This window comes from Typopeltis vanoorti, chromosome 12, assembly GCF_054136105.1.
Source record: "Typopeltis vanoorti isolate ZY-2024b chromosome 12, IOZ_Tvanoo_1.0, whole genome shotgun sequence".
Lineage (NCBI taxonomy): Eukaryota > Metazoa > Arthropoda > Arachnida > Uropygi > Thelyphonidae > Typopeltis > Typopeltis vanoorti.
Genome location: NC_143560.1, coordinates 79,572,479 through 79,589,920, shown reverse-complemented (window position 1 = coordinate 79,589,920; position 17,442 = coordinate 79,572,479). Strand labels below are relative to the sequence as shown.

The window sequence follows — 17,442 nt, the reverse complement described above, 5'->3', positions numbered from 1 at the left end:
GAAGCCTATGCAATGATATTTTTATTAGTATTTTACTTGTACTTAATACAGGAGATTTTACTATTCAATCTACTGTTTTCCCCCCCTGCATTCATATTTAGTTAAGAAGTGGATCGAGTATATCCACTGTTACATCTTATCTGCTTTTAATAGTTCATTTGGTGTATCATCTATATCAGCTGCTCTTTCCATTTTAACTTACTTCAAATGGTTTTCATATTTAGCTTTATTTTTGTTTATTGTCAGTTTGTAATATTTTTTAATTTCTTTCTGGTATTTGCATTTCTTTTTCAAGTAATATAAGAGCAGGTTCCCTGCTCTAATAAATATGAAAGAAACAGTCTCTATTACTGCTCCTTATTGAACCTGCTTAGTACTCAATTTTCTCACTAACATTAATGATGATGCTCTTTCACAAACATTCAGATATCTTGTGAACTACTTCATGCAACATAGCATTCCAGGAAATAAAAGCTACTGCACTGTCCCTCTACTACTGTGTCACTGCAGATATATGCTGCTGAATTTCCCCCAAAACACAACTTTTTTTTTACAAAACCCCTTAACTCAAAACATGAAATGTACTACAGCAAATCCCTACTCTAGTCACTTAAATCCTATCATTGTATATTCCAAATCAACTTATTTTTCTTTCTACATTTTTCAGATGAATTTTGTTTGCTTTGCATAACGTTAATTGAGCTCATTTAATGTTCTTACGTACTACGTACTAATCTGAAAGAATACAGTAGTCTTATATTATTGGCTTGGTTGGGCCAGTGGATAGCTTATCTCTTCTCCAACTATGATCATGCAGGGATTATCTATTTTTTATCCCTTCTCTAGTTCTAATAGTATTGTACTGTAATTTTACAGCCTTTCATGGGTAGGGTTAACATAAAGAAAATGCATATATTTATTTATTTTACACCATAATTAAACTTAATTTTTGTCAGAGTATAATACAGATTTCTTTATTGTATTATTCCTTTTATATTTTATTTGTGTTACTTTCTGAAGTTTTCTAAAATGGTGACACTTATCTTCCTTTTGAAGATTCTTCTTCGGTTCAGGAAGGAGGCTTGCAAGACTCTGCCCCTGAAGTACTTCATCTTTTACTTACCCATTTACTGCATGGTCCAAAGGACCAATTTGGAATTGGTGCTGAACAAAAGGAAGCATTCTTGAAAACACTCAAAAAAGGTATTTGTAATATTTATTATGAAATATAGTTACTCTATTACCTTTGTTTGAGCTTGTATAAAATACAAGCATATTGATTTGAAGTTTTAATGACAGATTGGATCAATATTTTTAAATTTTAAGTGGTTATTTCCCATACAAATACTGCTTCTGTTTTCTTCAATGAGAGACACGTAAGGACAAAAGGAAACAAAGTATTTTTAACTTTATTTTACTTATTTTTTTATTTTTATTTTTTGCATGTATATTAAAATATGCAAATATTTGAATTTTGGCTAATTATTTTCATGTTACAAATAAATTCCCTAACTCATTAACTTTTTTTTAATCATTGAACAATATTTAAACAACCTTATATTTTGGCATACTTCTAACAGAAAATCCTGATTTTTGTGGGGTTAAAAAAAAAGAATACTCTGTAACATATACTGCTTGGAAAGAGGTCAATGGACTGCCCCATGGGCAAGGTGCATCATGCCATGTAACAAGTCGCATGTTTGTAGCTGGTATAAATTGGAGGAATATGATGCTTCCAAGTCAGTGCAACAGTGTCCAGGTGGGATGGCTGCTAGAAGGGAACTGATGGAGTTTGAAAAGGCATTGTAACAGGATGCCATGTTGCAGGCCTCTATCTGTTTGTCAAATTTTTGATAAATTGAGCCATCCCAGATCAACAATCAGCGATACCATACTGAGATGGAATCATAGGGAGTCAACTGCAAGTGCTACCACAGTGGACGACTCACTGAATGTAACCGTACGGTTCTATGAAGGATAACAAGTAAAACTGCCATTTTCGTCTGTCATGTTGAATGCTTAGTTTCAGGCATCGACCAGAACATGGATTTGCACAAAAACATTCCAAATCAAGGCTCACAACATGGATATCCATGGTAGGACTGCAATATGTAATTGCTATATTACCCAAACTAGCATGCAGCATTGTCTTCAATAGTGCAAAGAGTATGTACAGTGGGATGTGAAAACTTGGAAAGCTGTGTTACGGAGAGCGGCAAATCACCTTATACCTTCTACTGAGCAGATGGATGGGTGTGGCAGGTGCCCAGTGAATGTGTCTTACCAGAGTGCCTAAACCCCAATGAAATTCAAAGGTCACAGTGTGATAGTATGGTCCTGTTTTTTCTGCATTGGCCTCAGACTTTTGTTTGTGGTGCCACAAACATTGAACTCTGAGGTATCTGCACATTCTGGACAATGCATTGCTTCCTACTTTGTGACATTTCTATGGAACTGACCATTGTCTCTTTCAGCAGGACAGTGTACTGTGTCATAAGGCTGCTGCTGTAACTGTGTTGTTTGTGGACATGAATGTCACCACATTTGATTGGTCTTGACAGAGCCCTGATGAACATTTGCGGGATGAACTGGAGCGTCGGGGGGGGGGGGGTATCTGTCTCACAAAGGTCCAGGACCTCATTACGTGCCTACAGGAATGGTCCAAAATTCTCATTGATTGCTATTTTATGCTCGTGGAAAGAATGCCCCCATAGGATGGCTGCAGTCATTGCTGTGAAAGGATGTCCTATATTTTATTAAGGTGGATGTCATTGGCTGTTTGTTCCTCACACTATGGTGTCTTGACTTCTTTCCAAGCAGTGTACACAGAATCTGCGTTTTGATCCAGGTTAAAAGTTTGTTAATCTAGTGAAATTAGCATTCTTTTCACTCAGTTATAATGCCAGCCATCTTTTAGTTGTCAAAACATATCTGGTTGTTAATGGTCTCAAAGATACAGGGATTGTTATGTTTGTACACAAATATATGGAGTATTCGAAACAAATTGGTAGTCTAAGGCAGCAGTTCCTAACTTGTTCCACAGAACCCTAGGGTTTAACAATAAAATTAGTTTTTCGGCTCTGATTAATAATTTAAAACAGTGGTTCCCAACCTTTTTCCACTTGCATACCCCATTTAAACCCATTTCTATAAATTGTATCCCTTGTTTTTAAAATAGCTGTTTTTAAATACTGACACTTTTGTTCAGTATCTTAATGTAAAATAATTTACTTTACTTATTTTTCTGCCATTACTGATTATTTTTTGTGTACCCCTGAATGGCCCAGCACGTACTACTGGTTGGAAACCGATGGTTTAGAATATGTATGTAGAAAGTTTTTTTTACTTGGTTATACTATAAATTAAAGGTGCCAAGAAATTATATTCTTGGTTTAATCCTTTGTCAAGTGTAAGCAAACAAAGTTTGCATGTGAAGTAAGTTCATGACAGGGCAACTTGTATATAGAGGCTAATGACTTCACATCAATTGCCTTAGTATCCCATAATGCAATGCACATACTTACGGACATGTATAATGCTATGCATTATGGGAAGGTTCACTACCCAGACCAATTTCGACTTTTATTAAGGTCATAAGTGGGAGCCAGAACCATCACTTCTGGGTTGCCATAGTCTTACACAATAACAAATTTCTATTAGTAGATTGCTTTAGAAACATTCCATGGTTGAGTCAGATTGCTTATCTGGCAGGTGTAATGTTTTTTTTAGTTATTTATTTTGTTTAATTTGTGATGTCGACTTGCTCCATTTGTAATTGTCTTTGTTTTCTAGTCTATGTTTATCTTATCTTTAATGAGCCCCCCCCCCCCACATTGATATCTGTGTCTACTTGAACTTATATTAAATTCCTTCGGAGACAGTAACTTCTATCTTTGCCTAAAATGTTCTAATCTTAAAATTCACGTCTGATACTATAACTTAGTCCGCTTGTGATCCGCTTAACTCACTCCCCCTCCCAAAATCATAAGGTATACCCTTATATGTGCTGGTGTCGTAAAATAAGGAAAAAACCTCTAGTCAAGGGCAAATCCTCAATTTAGATTGCTAATGCTCGTGTTTAATAGTTCTTGAAAAATTTATATTAGTTAACAACTGCGCAATCAAGGACTATGTAAATTTTAAATTCTTTACAACCATGAGAATTTATCTGCAAAGTACATATAAGAGCTCTCTGTTCATTAATCTCAAGCAACTCTGAATTGTACAGTCGTGGCGATTACTTTACCTCGGTCACACAGGTCCAATTAGTTTTTTTTTCGAGACAGTGCATTGATTAACAAGGATCAGGCAAGCTATTTACAAGACAAAACTTGTTTATTTTAACTAAGACAAATACCAATGGGCATATTATATGCTTGAATCACAATTTATGAAGTACAGCTAATCCATAAATTGTGAAATTTCTTAAACAAAGAAATCTCACACTCGACTTATTTATCATGTGAAAGGTCCTTAGCCCGTAAAACCTTGCACTCGATTACTCAATTTTATAAAAATTAAGACAAATTATATGTAACTTTCTATGCATTAGTTAACACAAGCAATATACTTGTACCAAGCAATAAACTTATACCATTCATTTATGCATATACAGATTAATGCTCGGCTCTCTAACTTCTTTGCTATGTACTACAAATTGATTAAACAGGACTAGCATCGATTATATACACAAACAATCTTGGACATTAACATAGAGCAATCTACTTACTAGCTCTCAGTATCTTGTAAAGTCCTAGGGTTTTTGAGGGGTATTATGGGTGATTTCTGCTGGTTTCTGCCTCATTCGTGTGAAATGCCTGCAATCGGGTACTATTCGGCGTTTGTCGTCTTGCAAGTTCTCTTCCTTGTAAAAGTGTAGTTCTTCAGCGATGTTAGGAGCTGCTCCGGTTTCAGCATATTAGCATGTCACGTGGGTCGGTACTTTCATTGAAGAACATCTCGGAAGGTTCCCTTCTGAGATGTTCCCAATGAAGGTTCCCAAGATCTCCCAGACGACTTCTCAAGGGACTCCCTACTCCAAGATTCCAGAAAAAATTAGAGAAAAAAAGCCCCTTCACCTGCCAATTATGGCCTTTTATATAATTCAAAGTCCCATGTCTTACCATCCAAACTTTCCAGATTTTCTGGAAGCACCCTGACGTCACCTACACTTACTTTAGGTCTTGGCAGGAAAACTCGTATATTGCAGCGACCTTTGAGATTATTGTTCACCTCCAGCTCACTAGCATAATCCTGTCTAATCCTTTTAGTTACATATACTTGTAGTTCTACATTCATTATTACAAAAATTACAGTACTGGATCATGGCTGTTTAAAAAAATAATATAGATCCATTTCCAACTTTAAATGACTTTTTATTGGAATCGAACTGTGAAATTGACGAGGAAATTCGAAAAGAAATGATTTATCATATAAAATCAATAAATGTGGCATTAAACGAATACTTTCCTCTACTAAAAGATGACAATAACTATTGGGTTTTCAATACTTTCAATATTAAAGAAAAACCAGAATTACTATTGACTTCAGAATGAAAATCGCATTGACTGACATCAAACATTCAGATAAAAGTTAAATTTAATGAACTTTAATTAAATGAGTTTTGGTGCGACCTAAAAGAAGAATATCCAAATTTATTCAGAAAGGCAATTTGTTGTTTGTGCAGTTTAGTACCACATATTTGTGTGAAAGCAGATTTTCTCTCTACACTGTGACAAAAACTAAATACAGAAGTAAGTTGGATGCCAATCCTGATATTAGAATTCAGCTGTCCACAATTAAACCAAATTTTGAAAGAAAAGAAGAATTTTAATCCTTCACATTAATTACCAGTTAGAATTAATAATATTTGCTTTTCCATTATTAATCTGTTTTATGTATTTTCAATAAATTATTTTTGATTTGTTTTATTTATAATCAGTAAAAATTGTCCAGGTTCCAAAATGTTTATTAAGGTGAAAACGATTCCGTGATTAAAATAAGTTTGGGAACTGCTGGTCTATGGAATGGAAAGAAAAACGTTTATGAAGATTTATTCTTCCAAATTAGCATATACTGTATATAGTCGACTGACTGTCCAATTTTGCAAATGGTAAAATTTTTCATTATGAATGTATGCCAGGTCACAGAAATGAAGTAATTGGGTTAGGTTCTCCTGAATGAGACCACAGCATACAACTGAGAATAAAACATTTTAACTACCATTAATGATTCTAATAACAGAATAAGTATGGTTTATTTTTTATCCAATAACTAAGTTTTATATCACAGAACATTATGTACATTTAAAAAAAAAAACAAAAAAAAAAACATTTCCTTTCCCAGATCACTTCATAGGTGCAGAGAGATTCACTGTACGGCCTGTGGTGGGAGTGAACTGTTGTAGTTTTCCTCACTCATCATTTCTTGTTCTTCTCTCTTCCATCATCTATGTGGATAATGATGAGGCCAAATGAACTCTTTCCACTTCTGTCTGTCTCGGGAGAGTCCGAACAATTCTGTCTGGTTTGGTATCGCTTGTTGTGATTTGGTTTTCAGGTCCTCTTTTATTTCATCTATTAATGATTCTTGGTGCTCTTCATTTATTGTCAACTTAATATAAAATCATTTGCAGTACAGTACCTGTGTGCCACATATGAATCTAGAATGAAAGTAATGGAACTTGCCTCCAAGTTTTAGTTGTCTCATTCCACGATAAAACTATAATCTTAAAGAATAAATAAAATATTTGTTATTATAGTTCAAACTCTACTTTGAAGGATGTAATCCTAATAAAGACTCTATGGGAAATTAGGGTTTAGTTTGCATTGGTTCACTTAACTGCAGCTTCCAGGCACCAGTTTGGTTGTAAAAGCAGGTGTCTTCCTTATATATTCTGTACTTTTTATTGTTCTCAAAAGTTATTTTTATCTTTCATATAATGAATCTATTTCATAATTTATGAAGTAGATTCATTATATTCAACATACATTACATACAACTCGCAACATATAATAATATTCTTTAAACATTATTGCACTCCACTATTACAACATTAAAAAAAAATGGAAGAGAGAATGTTCATTTTTAATTTTTAAACATATGTCAAATTCTACTGTGCAAGATTAACATTAATATAAATGTCATGTATAATTGTTTTTATTTGTTTTTGCTTATAAATGTTTATAATCCTATGATGTAATCAAATCCATGTTTACTGGAAAATTATTTCAACATGCAGTTATGTAGGACTAAATGTTTTTGTTTTGCTACTTGTTTGTTTGCACTGCTTCTGCTTCTCAAAATGGCATCCATAAAGAAATGCATCGGCCACATGAAGGCTTCGGTATGAAGATCTAGCTCTGCCTTGGATTTTTCCCAGTGAATGCATTGTGAAAATTGCTATATGTATATACCAAAAAATGTGAAAGATTTGTGGACTGTTTGAGTAAACGAGAAAAAGGAAAGCATTAATGTATGTAAAAAATATCTTGATAGATTAGAGCAATTAGAAGTAGGAACAAGAGTTGGAACCATAGTAGAAGAGCTTGAACAAGAGTTAATGAAAAGCAAAGTGAAACATCTGGCAAAGTATATTAGAAGAGATTGGCTGATGAGAATGAGGAGGAAGTTAGTACAAAGAAAGAATGAAAGGATAGTCATATATCATTGTAGGGGGGACTCAATCATTAGAGGTGTGTAATGACTAATAAAGTGCACGAAACATACTTTCTTGGGGGGAATAATGAAGTAAATAACTGATGCATTGCAGAAAAGGAAAGACCGGGCATCCAAATTAGTGGTAGTTGTGGGCACAAATAACTTAGTTGGGGGAAAAAAGAGAATGTTGATAGAGACTTGAGGAAGTTCTTGTAGCAGGTAAAAAATAATAGTGTTGTTGTAAAAGTTGTAGGTATGTTACCCAGATGTGACCATAGTAAATTGAGAAGGAGAGCAGAGATAATGAATAGTAAAATGGCTGAGTTGTGTGAGGCAAAGAGGGTTCAGTTTGCAAATTTGTGGAGTGAATTTGAAGGAAAGTTGTAATGGTTTAAAGTTGATGGATTACATTTGGCCATTGTTGGCCATTTAGAAATGCTGTTGTTTTCTGAGAAGGCACAGACTCCAGAAGTTAATGTAGTAAATGATCAGAGTTTGCTTGTGAAGCAGGATGACACAACTAAATGGATTGTACAACAGGAGGAAGATGGATATGAAGTTGAATATGTGGTTGCAACAGCACAAAACAATGGCATGCATAAAGGTGAGGATGAGACAGGTAGGAATGGAAAACAGGAGTGGTCAGACCAGAGAGAGAGAGAAAGAGAGAGAGAATTGTGGTATAGCAGCTAGAATAAAGAATGTTGGTGCTGGTAGAATGGCCTCAAAGATACAGGGATTGTTATGTTTGTACACAAATGTATGGAGTATTCAAAACAAGAAAGCTGAGTTTGTTGCATCGATTGAGTCAGTAGTATGCCCAAAGATAATAAGAATAAGTGAAACTTGGTTGTGTGAAGAGGATATGATGTTGGGGACGAAATGGAAGGATATACAGGGTGTTCGGGATAAATTTGACATATTTATAATTAATTATATTTTTCCGTAAGTTACATGTATTAACACACACTTCTCTTCATTTAAAAGTTTGGACCCTTCTTCATTCATATACAAGATGTCAGAAAGGATGGATAGCTGGAACCCACCTGAATCATGGAAGAGAATAACTTGTATCATGATGATTCGTGCCTGCCATCAAAATAAGGATATTACGACTGCTGCCCAATGCTCCCTGAATACAGTAAAAACAATCAGGCATGAACTAGAGACTTGCAATGGTGACTACGAGGATGTAGCAAGAAGAAAGATCCCTAGCAGACGATCTGATTGCGTTCGTACAGCAGAATTCCTCGCAAATCTGCAGGAACAGGTGTTGAAGAACCCTGGCATTGGAATTCGGGCTTTGTTCGTGGAGTTGCTAACTGTAGTCAAGCCCTGGATAACAAGGGTAGCCAATGGTAGGCCGTATGTATGGCAGCAGGATTCGGCCCCTTGCCACACCTCTGGGAAAAGTCAAAAATGGTTGTCTGAAAATTTCTACGACTTCACCAGTCCAAATGTTTGGCCTCCAAACTCCCCAGACCTTAACCCCATGGATTATTTTGTATGGGGCGCAGTTGAAAAAGACACCAATCGCACTTCCAGTAATACAAAAGCCCAGTTAATGGATAAAATTAAAACAGTTTTTGCGGCCCTTCCCAGGGAGACTGTAGCATCAGCTTGTTCGAGGTTCCGAAGCAGAATTGAAGCTGTGATCGATGCTAATGGTGGTTATTTTGAGTAAATCTTGTTGATAGTATTGTAATTAACTCTGCCTGTAATGTTTTTTTGTCAATTCATTAAATTTAATAGATACAAAGAAGATTTTCTTTTTCCTTACGAAACTGTCAAATTTATCCCGAACACCCTGTATAGTTGACCTTTGAACAACATGGGGATTAGGAGTGCTGATCCCCCCCCCCCTTGCACAGTCGAAAATCCATGTGTAACTTTTTACTCCCAAAAGCTTAACTACTTGCATTTTATGATAGGGCAACAAGTGTCTTAGATAAGGGAGAATCATACAGTGATATTCTTGTACTTACTTTGCAAAAGCATTTAATAGATTACCACATAAATAGTACATTGGTTAGATGAATTGGAAATTGACTCTGAATAATACCAGCAAGTTGTGTATGATGGAGCCACATCTCAGAAAAGGAAGGTGACCAGTGGCATACCTCTAAGTTCTGTTATTGGGCCTCTACTATTTAACTTGTTTGTTAATGATATTTCATGTGGACTGACTGGGGATCTTCAATTGTTTGCTGATGATGCAAAGTTGGGGAAAATTATAAGTAGCACTGCTGATGTTAATTGCCTTCAGGAAGATTTGAATAGACTTTTGACTTGGACAAAGTCGGGTTGTAGTTTTAATATTAATAAGTGCAAGGTGTTGATTTTGGAGTGCAGAGATATAAGGCTGTATGCTATATTGATGGTTCCATACTGCAAGAAGTGAATGAGATTTGAAATTTGGGAGTGATAGTAGACTGAAGTTTAGAGGTCATATTGCAAGTGTTGCAAAGACTGCATATTGTAGTACTGCTATGATAAGAAGTTACTCTAAGATGTAGGGATAAGGAAGTGGTTGTGCCACTGTATAAAGCACTGATCAGACAACACTTGGACTATTGTGATCACCCGGGAGTGACCAAATTTCAGTGTGATGTGAAAACATTGGAGAGGATTCAGAGACAAGTGACCAAGCTGATGACACATCTGTGGAATGTTCCCTATGAGGATAGATTGAGGGTGTGTAGTTGCAGAGTTTAGCTGACAGGCATAGGAGAGGAGGATATGATAGAAACTTATAAGTTACTAAAGGAATTCTTTAAGATTGACACAAAAGAAATTTTTCAGTACATGGGGAGTAAGGGGAAAATAAGGAGTTACACTTGGAAGTTGTCTAAGAGTGTGGTTAGTAAGGGTGTACAGACTAGGGTCTTTACTTGGAGAATGGTGAATGAGTGGAATGGATTGCCACAGGTGGTTGTGAGCATCCCAGTAGCGAATAGGCTTAAGGAGATGTATGATAGATATTTTGTTAATGGATAGAGTAGGTCTCCTGTGAAGAGTCTTTTGACTCCATGGAGTACCCATGTAAATAATAATTAGAGCTTCAACTTCAAATATTATCCACCTCCACCAATTGAAAAAAAAACTGAAATTTCACCTGAATCCTATGTGTTTCTGATTTCTAATGTTCATTATTACATTGAAAGCTATAACATCCTCCCTGTGGAATGATATTGGGTTTTAGCTGAAACTTTCTGGCATGTTATTAATGTAGATTTTCTATATTGGCTTTCTCTGTAATGAAATATCAGTCCATTACTACTTACATTACTGTCATCAGCCCAGTTGCTGAATTTCATCTTCTCTCTGATCAGCAGGCTGTTGATTTGAATCCTGTAAGCATCGATGCATGCAGACCTCTTTAGAAAGGATGAATTTCATCAATCAATATGAAGTTATCCTTGCTTATTGTGAAGACCTGAAGTTTTGAAAAGCTGTACTTTGCATGGACTAATAAATTGTGACTCCCAATTCAATTAACGAACACAGAACCCTGTTGCCTATGAACATTTTACAGTGTATGTGTACAAAGTTCACTGATATTTTACGGTGGGCAATGGAAAATGTGTCGTCCGATAATTCTGTTCTCTGCCATACTCTAATGGCATTATGTACACTTCTTGTAATTCAGTAATTGAATATTATTCATTTGCTGAACATGCAAATTATATAATTGAATGTTGAGAGAGTATATATTTCAGTAATTGAATATTATTCATTTGCTCAACATGTTCCACACCATAATGGTTGTGTATATTTCTGTATACTGTTCTGTTTTACTCTTGATATATGAAAAACATAAATGTAGTGATTGTGAAAGGGCTAAAAGTGCCAAATATATTGTCTGATTGCTTGATTCTATTGGTGGTGTTTATAACATCAGCTGATCTAAAATTGTAGCAGTTTCAAAAGAAGAAACACAAACAAAAAATTTGTTTGTTTTCTTATATTTTCTTTATACTTGTTGTTCAATACAGACTCTGTTTGGCCTTTAGTTTTTTCTGGAAAACAGAATATTATCTTTGAAGAAATGAAATATTGTTTAACAATTTTTATTCAGAATCAAAAATAGAAAAAAATAAATCTTAGTTTTACAGTATGCATTTACAGTATATCTTTATAAAAAAAATAAATTCACCTTAAGAGCATTCAGCATACAACCACGTGTTCATAAGTCATGGTTCTTCTGTATGGTTGGTTTCTGAATTGGTGGTATTAATGTTTTACTAGGTGAAATCAAGTGAAATTGTGTGCACTAAAAAAAAAAAAAAAAAATGCATGTGTGTGTGTGTGCGTGCGCGCGCACACACACACACACACACACACCACCTATATTAATAGTAGGTGGTGGATAATTTCCATCATTCTTTGACATTATTAGCTTTTTGAAGGCTTACTCACTCTTGGAGGTGAAACATTTAAAGAATGCTAACTCGCAGTCCACTCATAACTAATGTAGTGTTACTTTGTTATAAATTTGCAACCTTGTTTGGATTGAATACATTTAAAACTAATATTTGAAGTGGTATTTGCCTGATTAATTATTTTCATTAATTCATAGCAGAAAACTTCAAACTTTCATAAGAGAAAAAGAACAGCACAGGGAAAAGGGGAGGTTGAAAAATAACCTCTAAAAGTGCAGACCTGTTTATTTATTAACTTTAGGACAGAAATAAAATGTGTGACTGTTATTTTTGCATATACAACAATACCTTGCATAGTGCAGTTTTGAATAGTTCATGTTCAACAGTAAGGGAGGAATTACTGAATTACAAGTATACATAATGCCATTAGACTATGACAGAGAACAGAGAATTATTGGACGACACATTTTCCATTGTCCATCATAAAATATCAGTGAACTTTGCACACACATTGTAAAATGTTCATAGGCACAGAGTTGTGTGTTCATTAATTGAATTGGCAGTCACAATTGCAGAATTTATAATTTTTAATAATTTTAAAAAGTACTGTACAGTAGTACGGTACTGTACTGCATTCCCGGCATGCCAACTCTACTAAAACAGTACCATAATGATTTAGCATGCTGCAGTAACAGCTGTATTGATTCACACATTAGTATTATTTTAGCTTTGGTGTAGCAGAGTTGGGGTTATTCTACAAAATTTTTTATCATGTAAGAGTACCTTTTTATGTGCAGTTATAAGTGCCTGCATAAGAAAAGTAGTTGAAAGTTTGTTAAACGAGCTTTCGATTTTTATTTGAAAAATTTTTTTGATTTTCTTATGGACACTGATTCTAACATCGAACAAAACATTAAATTTCAGCAAGCATTGCAAAATGCTATTCATTGTCACAAAGATATGCATGCAGAGAAAATGAAGAAAAACCCCTGTGCAATGTATGTTGTTGGAATACAATTTTTCCAAATAACTCATGTTCAGTTATCAACAATAAAAATCTTTATTGTTTTTGTTTTTATTTTAATCCTTTTTTAATTTTTCCATGCATATTAATTGGTATTTTTGGTGAGCCTGCAGTAAACAAATGCATAATTACTTTTTTCTCACCAACACTATAATCTGTTTGGAACTCATTATGCTATATATAATAATGTTTTAAACAGTGCAGTTTTGCATAACACAAAAAATATTTTGGCACCTATTAACTGCACTATGCAATGTATTACTGTACTTAAAATTTTGCTAGCATTAGCAGAGTGTGGGTTTTGTATTCCTCAAATGAACTTCTAATTCCTATACTATAAGTAAGTCAAGTGGGTGGATTATCAAGAAAATAACTTCATAATCTATCCACAAATTTTACTATTCTTTCAATAAAGTGAGATGCATTATAAATGAGGTGGTAACTTGTTTTTATTGTATTGACTTAAAATTTTAAATATTGCAGTGCAAATTTTCACACTGTAGTAAATCTAAGTAAACGAGAGTTTTGGTTCATAAGCAATAGTACTATGATTTCCATGTTTGCTGTTTGTGTTTATTTATGAAATTTATAAGCAAATTGAACTTAATTTTTCTTTATGAAATTTATAAGCAAATTGAACTTAATTTTTCTTTAATAGATTTTCCTCGTGAGAGGGTACCTGTGATTTTGGCACCTCTTCTGTATCCAGACAAACTAGATACCATAATGGATTCCTCTGTTACTGATTCCTCTGCATTGATAAAATCTGTGAGTTTACAGTTGTGTTTTTGAAATAGGCTGTTTGATCATTTTTTTGCATTAATGAATTGAAATAATGCTTTTTTTTTTTCTATTTTTTTAGGATGATGCATCAGTTTCAGAATTAATTCGGGAAATTGGTTACAACTTCACATCGAGGTTCGTTTTTTGTTGTTTTATTTTGTTTTGAGTATATTCAAGTAAATTTAACGGATAAGATGTGGAGCTTGTATTATAGCTTGTTTATATTTTATTGACTGTGTAAAATTAAACACAATTGTTCTAACTAATATGATTTGTTAAAAAAAAAAGTCATAGTGAAGCCATATGAATAAATTATATGTAACAAAAGAGAAATCATCCAAAAGATCAGACTATCAGTATGCAAGACATGGATATAATATACAATTTTAACATAGATGAAATACCTGAGATTTGAAATAAAACTATTAACCAAAGACTGGAGACTGCAGTGAATCATGAATAAAATTAGGAGAGTGAAATGATGGGATTATTGTTAGCATCATATCAGAATGGTTTGGTCACTTAAACAGAATTGAATATGAAGATTAGCAGAGAATCTTTTAGGTGATAGATGGTTTTTCATTGTTTGGTGTGAGATGAAGAAAGTTGTTCATTGGAAACTATGTGATATCTGGTACAACACCAGAAAATGATGGATATTGGAATTGGTAGTGCAAGAAAGCAATCACATGAGTAATGTACAGTAAGCGAATGCAGCAGATTTCAATGTTATGACCTAGGAAAGTTTTTGGGGGTGGGAATGTGAAGTAAGGATAAGCAGAATGAGTAAAAGGCACACATGAGACAGTGAGACACTGGGTGCAATATTAGTATTGGCAGGCTTAGTTCAAATCAAAATTAACCATATATAAGTAGAAACATCTTTCCCTTACCATGTTAAACTTATTGGCCCACCATGACTAAGTGATGCGTCTTCATAGAAATATTGATTACTTTTATGAAAGTAAAAGCTTTCACAAGAGTAATCAGTATAGATTCAGAGCATTTGCACAGAGAAAAGAAATGTGATAATGTGGATAGGATACAGAAGACATATATGCAGAAATTGAAATTACTTCAATGCAGTCTCACTTATTCTTGCATACAGTTTTGGAAAATTGTCTCAAAAAGTAGATGTAGGCACATATTTGTTATTATTTGGTGATCAAGATGTCCTCAACAGATTTTTTGTACTACAATTTACTTTTGTAAAAGTTTGGTTTTCTTCCATTTAATCATAACCATGCTTAGTTAGCTACACTTGATTTATCCTTTCTCATAAGGTGTAATATTTCTGTTTTTGAAGAAGGACTTCTGCAGATCTACCTATATATTCATTTTAGCATTTATTACAAGAACAGAAATTTTGCCGGCACCTGAATTGGAAAAAATTGTGCTCTCCCTTTTCCAAATATCGTAAAATTAGTGGCAGAAGCAAAATTATGATGAAAAATGTATGTTTTGCTTTCCCATCCCTGTCATTAACATTGCCATGGAATATGTAGTCGTAAGCACGTGTTTAATCATACATCATCAGATATTTTACTGTGTTTTTTTATTTATTTATTATTATTATTTTTTATTGTACTTGATATTAGGCCAATCAGTCTGGTCTTGCATATTTATAAATTATACTCACTTTATGAGAATAGAATGAGAACAAAATAATGGAAATTGAAAAACTTTATGAATGACAACATGAAGAACCTTAAGACAATACAAAGAATAAAATGGATAATTTTGGAAGAAATGTGTTGGGTTGCTCAACAAGTTGAATACCATGAAATATTCAGTAAATGAAAACATGACTGGAGAGTTTAGTATATGGAATTATCTCTGGACATTTATTAATGCTGATCTTTATGCAGGTGGAGCATATTTCACTAATTAAGTTTTGTGTAATTGGCTTTAATACTAATTCTCAGTTTGGATCAGATTGAAATGTTGTCAACACCATACATGAGCTGTTGACCTTTAAGACATTGTTTATGGAGTTCTTTGCTAGTATGATGTGGAAAGAAACACTAGTATTGGCAAGCATAAACAGCACACCAAGTATTTAATTAACAAGTAGAGAATATGTAGAGAATTGTGTACAGTCCTAAAAAAGCGCATTTCATAACTGCATTCTTCTATCATGAGAATATTCATTATCATAACAGTTGAACCTAGAACCATTTTTTGGCATGCATGTACTGGCGACATTATTTTGTTTTACTTAATTTTCTTCAATTAAAATAATTTACAATTAAGTGAAGGAAGAAATGATATATCATTTTCATTTCATATTATTTTACCAGTAAAAACAAGATTAAAAAAAAAAAAAATTCTTCAAGGAGTCTAAACAAACCAAACATTAGTTTAACAATGAAAACTACTTTGCTGTACTGTTTTCATCCTACCATGTTAATTTTAATTATAATTGTTTATATACAAAACAGTATATTGATCTGAATTGAATTTTATTTCCAGTATTCCATTATTCTTATGAAAACTATTATGAATAAATTGACAGTCCCTTTACTGTTTTCATCCCATCATGTTAAGTTTAACATCACATATTATAATTGTTTATATACGAGACCGTATATTGATCTGAGTGGAATTTTAGTTTCAGTATTTCATTATTCTTATGAAAACTATTATGAATAATTTGACAATTATTCATTAAACAAAAAAAAAAATCAAGTGGTGGTGCTTGTGTGATTTCTGATGCATATCCAGATATGCATCAGAAATTACGATATTCTTTTGGTTGTGTTTTGCCTAATTTTGGATCATTTGAAAACAAACTTGAAATATTCAACAAATTTTAATATCATATTTTATTAAATTCAATACAGTCAATGTGGAATTATTAATTTAGACCACTATTTTCTAAAATGTGGTCTGTGTCTTGATAGTGGTCTTTGGGGACACATACACTGCTTGAAAAGAAGTAGTGGACACCTCAACAGGCAAGGTGCATCATGACATGTAACAAGTCACATGTTTGCAACTGGCATAAATTGGAAGAATATGATGCTCCCAAGTCAGTGCAATGTCGGGGTGAAATGTCTGTGAGAAGGGAACTGATGGAGTTTGAAAGAGGTGTTTTTAACAGGATGCCATGCTGCACACTCTATTTGGAAAATTGTTGACAAATTGGGCCATCCCAGGTCAACAATCAGTGAAACAAAACTGAGCTGGAAGCACGGTGGACGACACTGCTAAACACATCCAGTGCAAATCTCCAGGATTCCCTGACTAAATTGAATAACACCCGTAACAAATTTGGCATGAAAATCAGCAATAAAAAGATCAAAACTATGAAAATAGGCAGCAACATAGAAAATTTCAGCAGCATTTTGAATGGAGACCTATAGAACAAATAAAATATTTCAGCTTTTTAGGCACAGTTTTTAATGAAATTGCAAGTTAAATCTGGAAATAGATAACAGAATAAGCAAAGCTTGTGTGGTTGGTAGCCAGGTGAATAAATTTATGTGGAATAAGAGAGAAATTAGCAAAAACACTAAACTAGCAGTATATGAGATGGTGTTCAAATGAATTTTAAGTTATGGATCTGAGAGTTGGGTTAGAAATACAGCATTT

General features: G+C 33.8%; 1 protein-coding gene across 3 annotated transcripts in view; it reads left to right on the top strand.

Moving 5' to 3' along the window:
- Window positions 1-17,442, top strand: part of Not1 (CCR4-NOT transcription complex subunit 1) — a 568,860-nt gene that overhangs the window by 33,301 nt on the left and 518,117 nt on the right. For all 3 annotated transcript variants that reach the window (XM_090401629.1, XM_090401630.1, XM_090401628.1), the window contains exons 5-7: window positions 1,057-1,203; window positions 13,724-13,833; window positions 13,928-13,983. In XM_090401629.1, coding sequence (XP_090257755.1) covers window positions 1,057-1,203; window positions 13,724-13,833; window positions 13,928-13,983 — 313 coding nt within the window. The remainder of the gene's footprint in view (window positions 1-1,056; window positions 1,204-13,723; window positions 13,834-13,927; window positions 13,984-17,442) is intronic.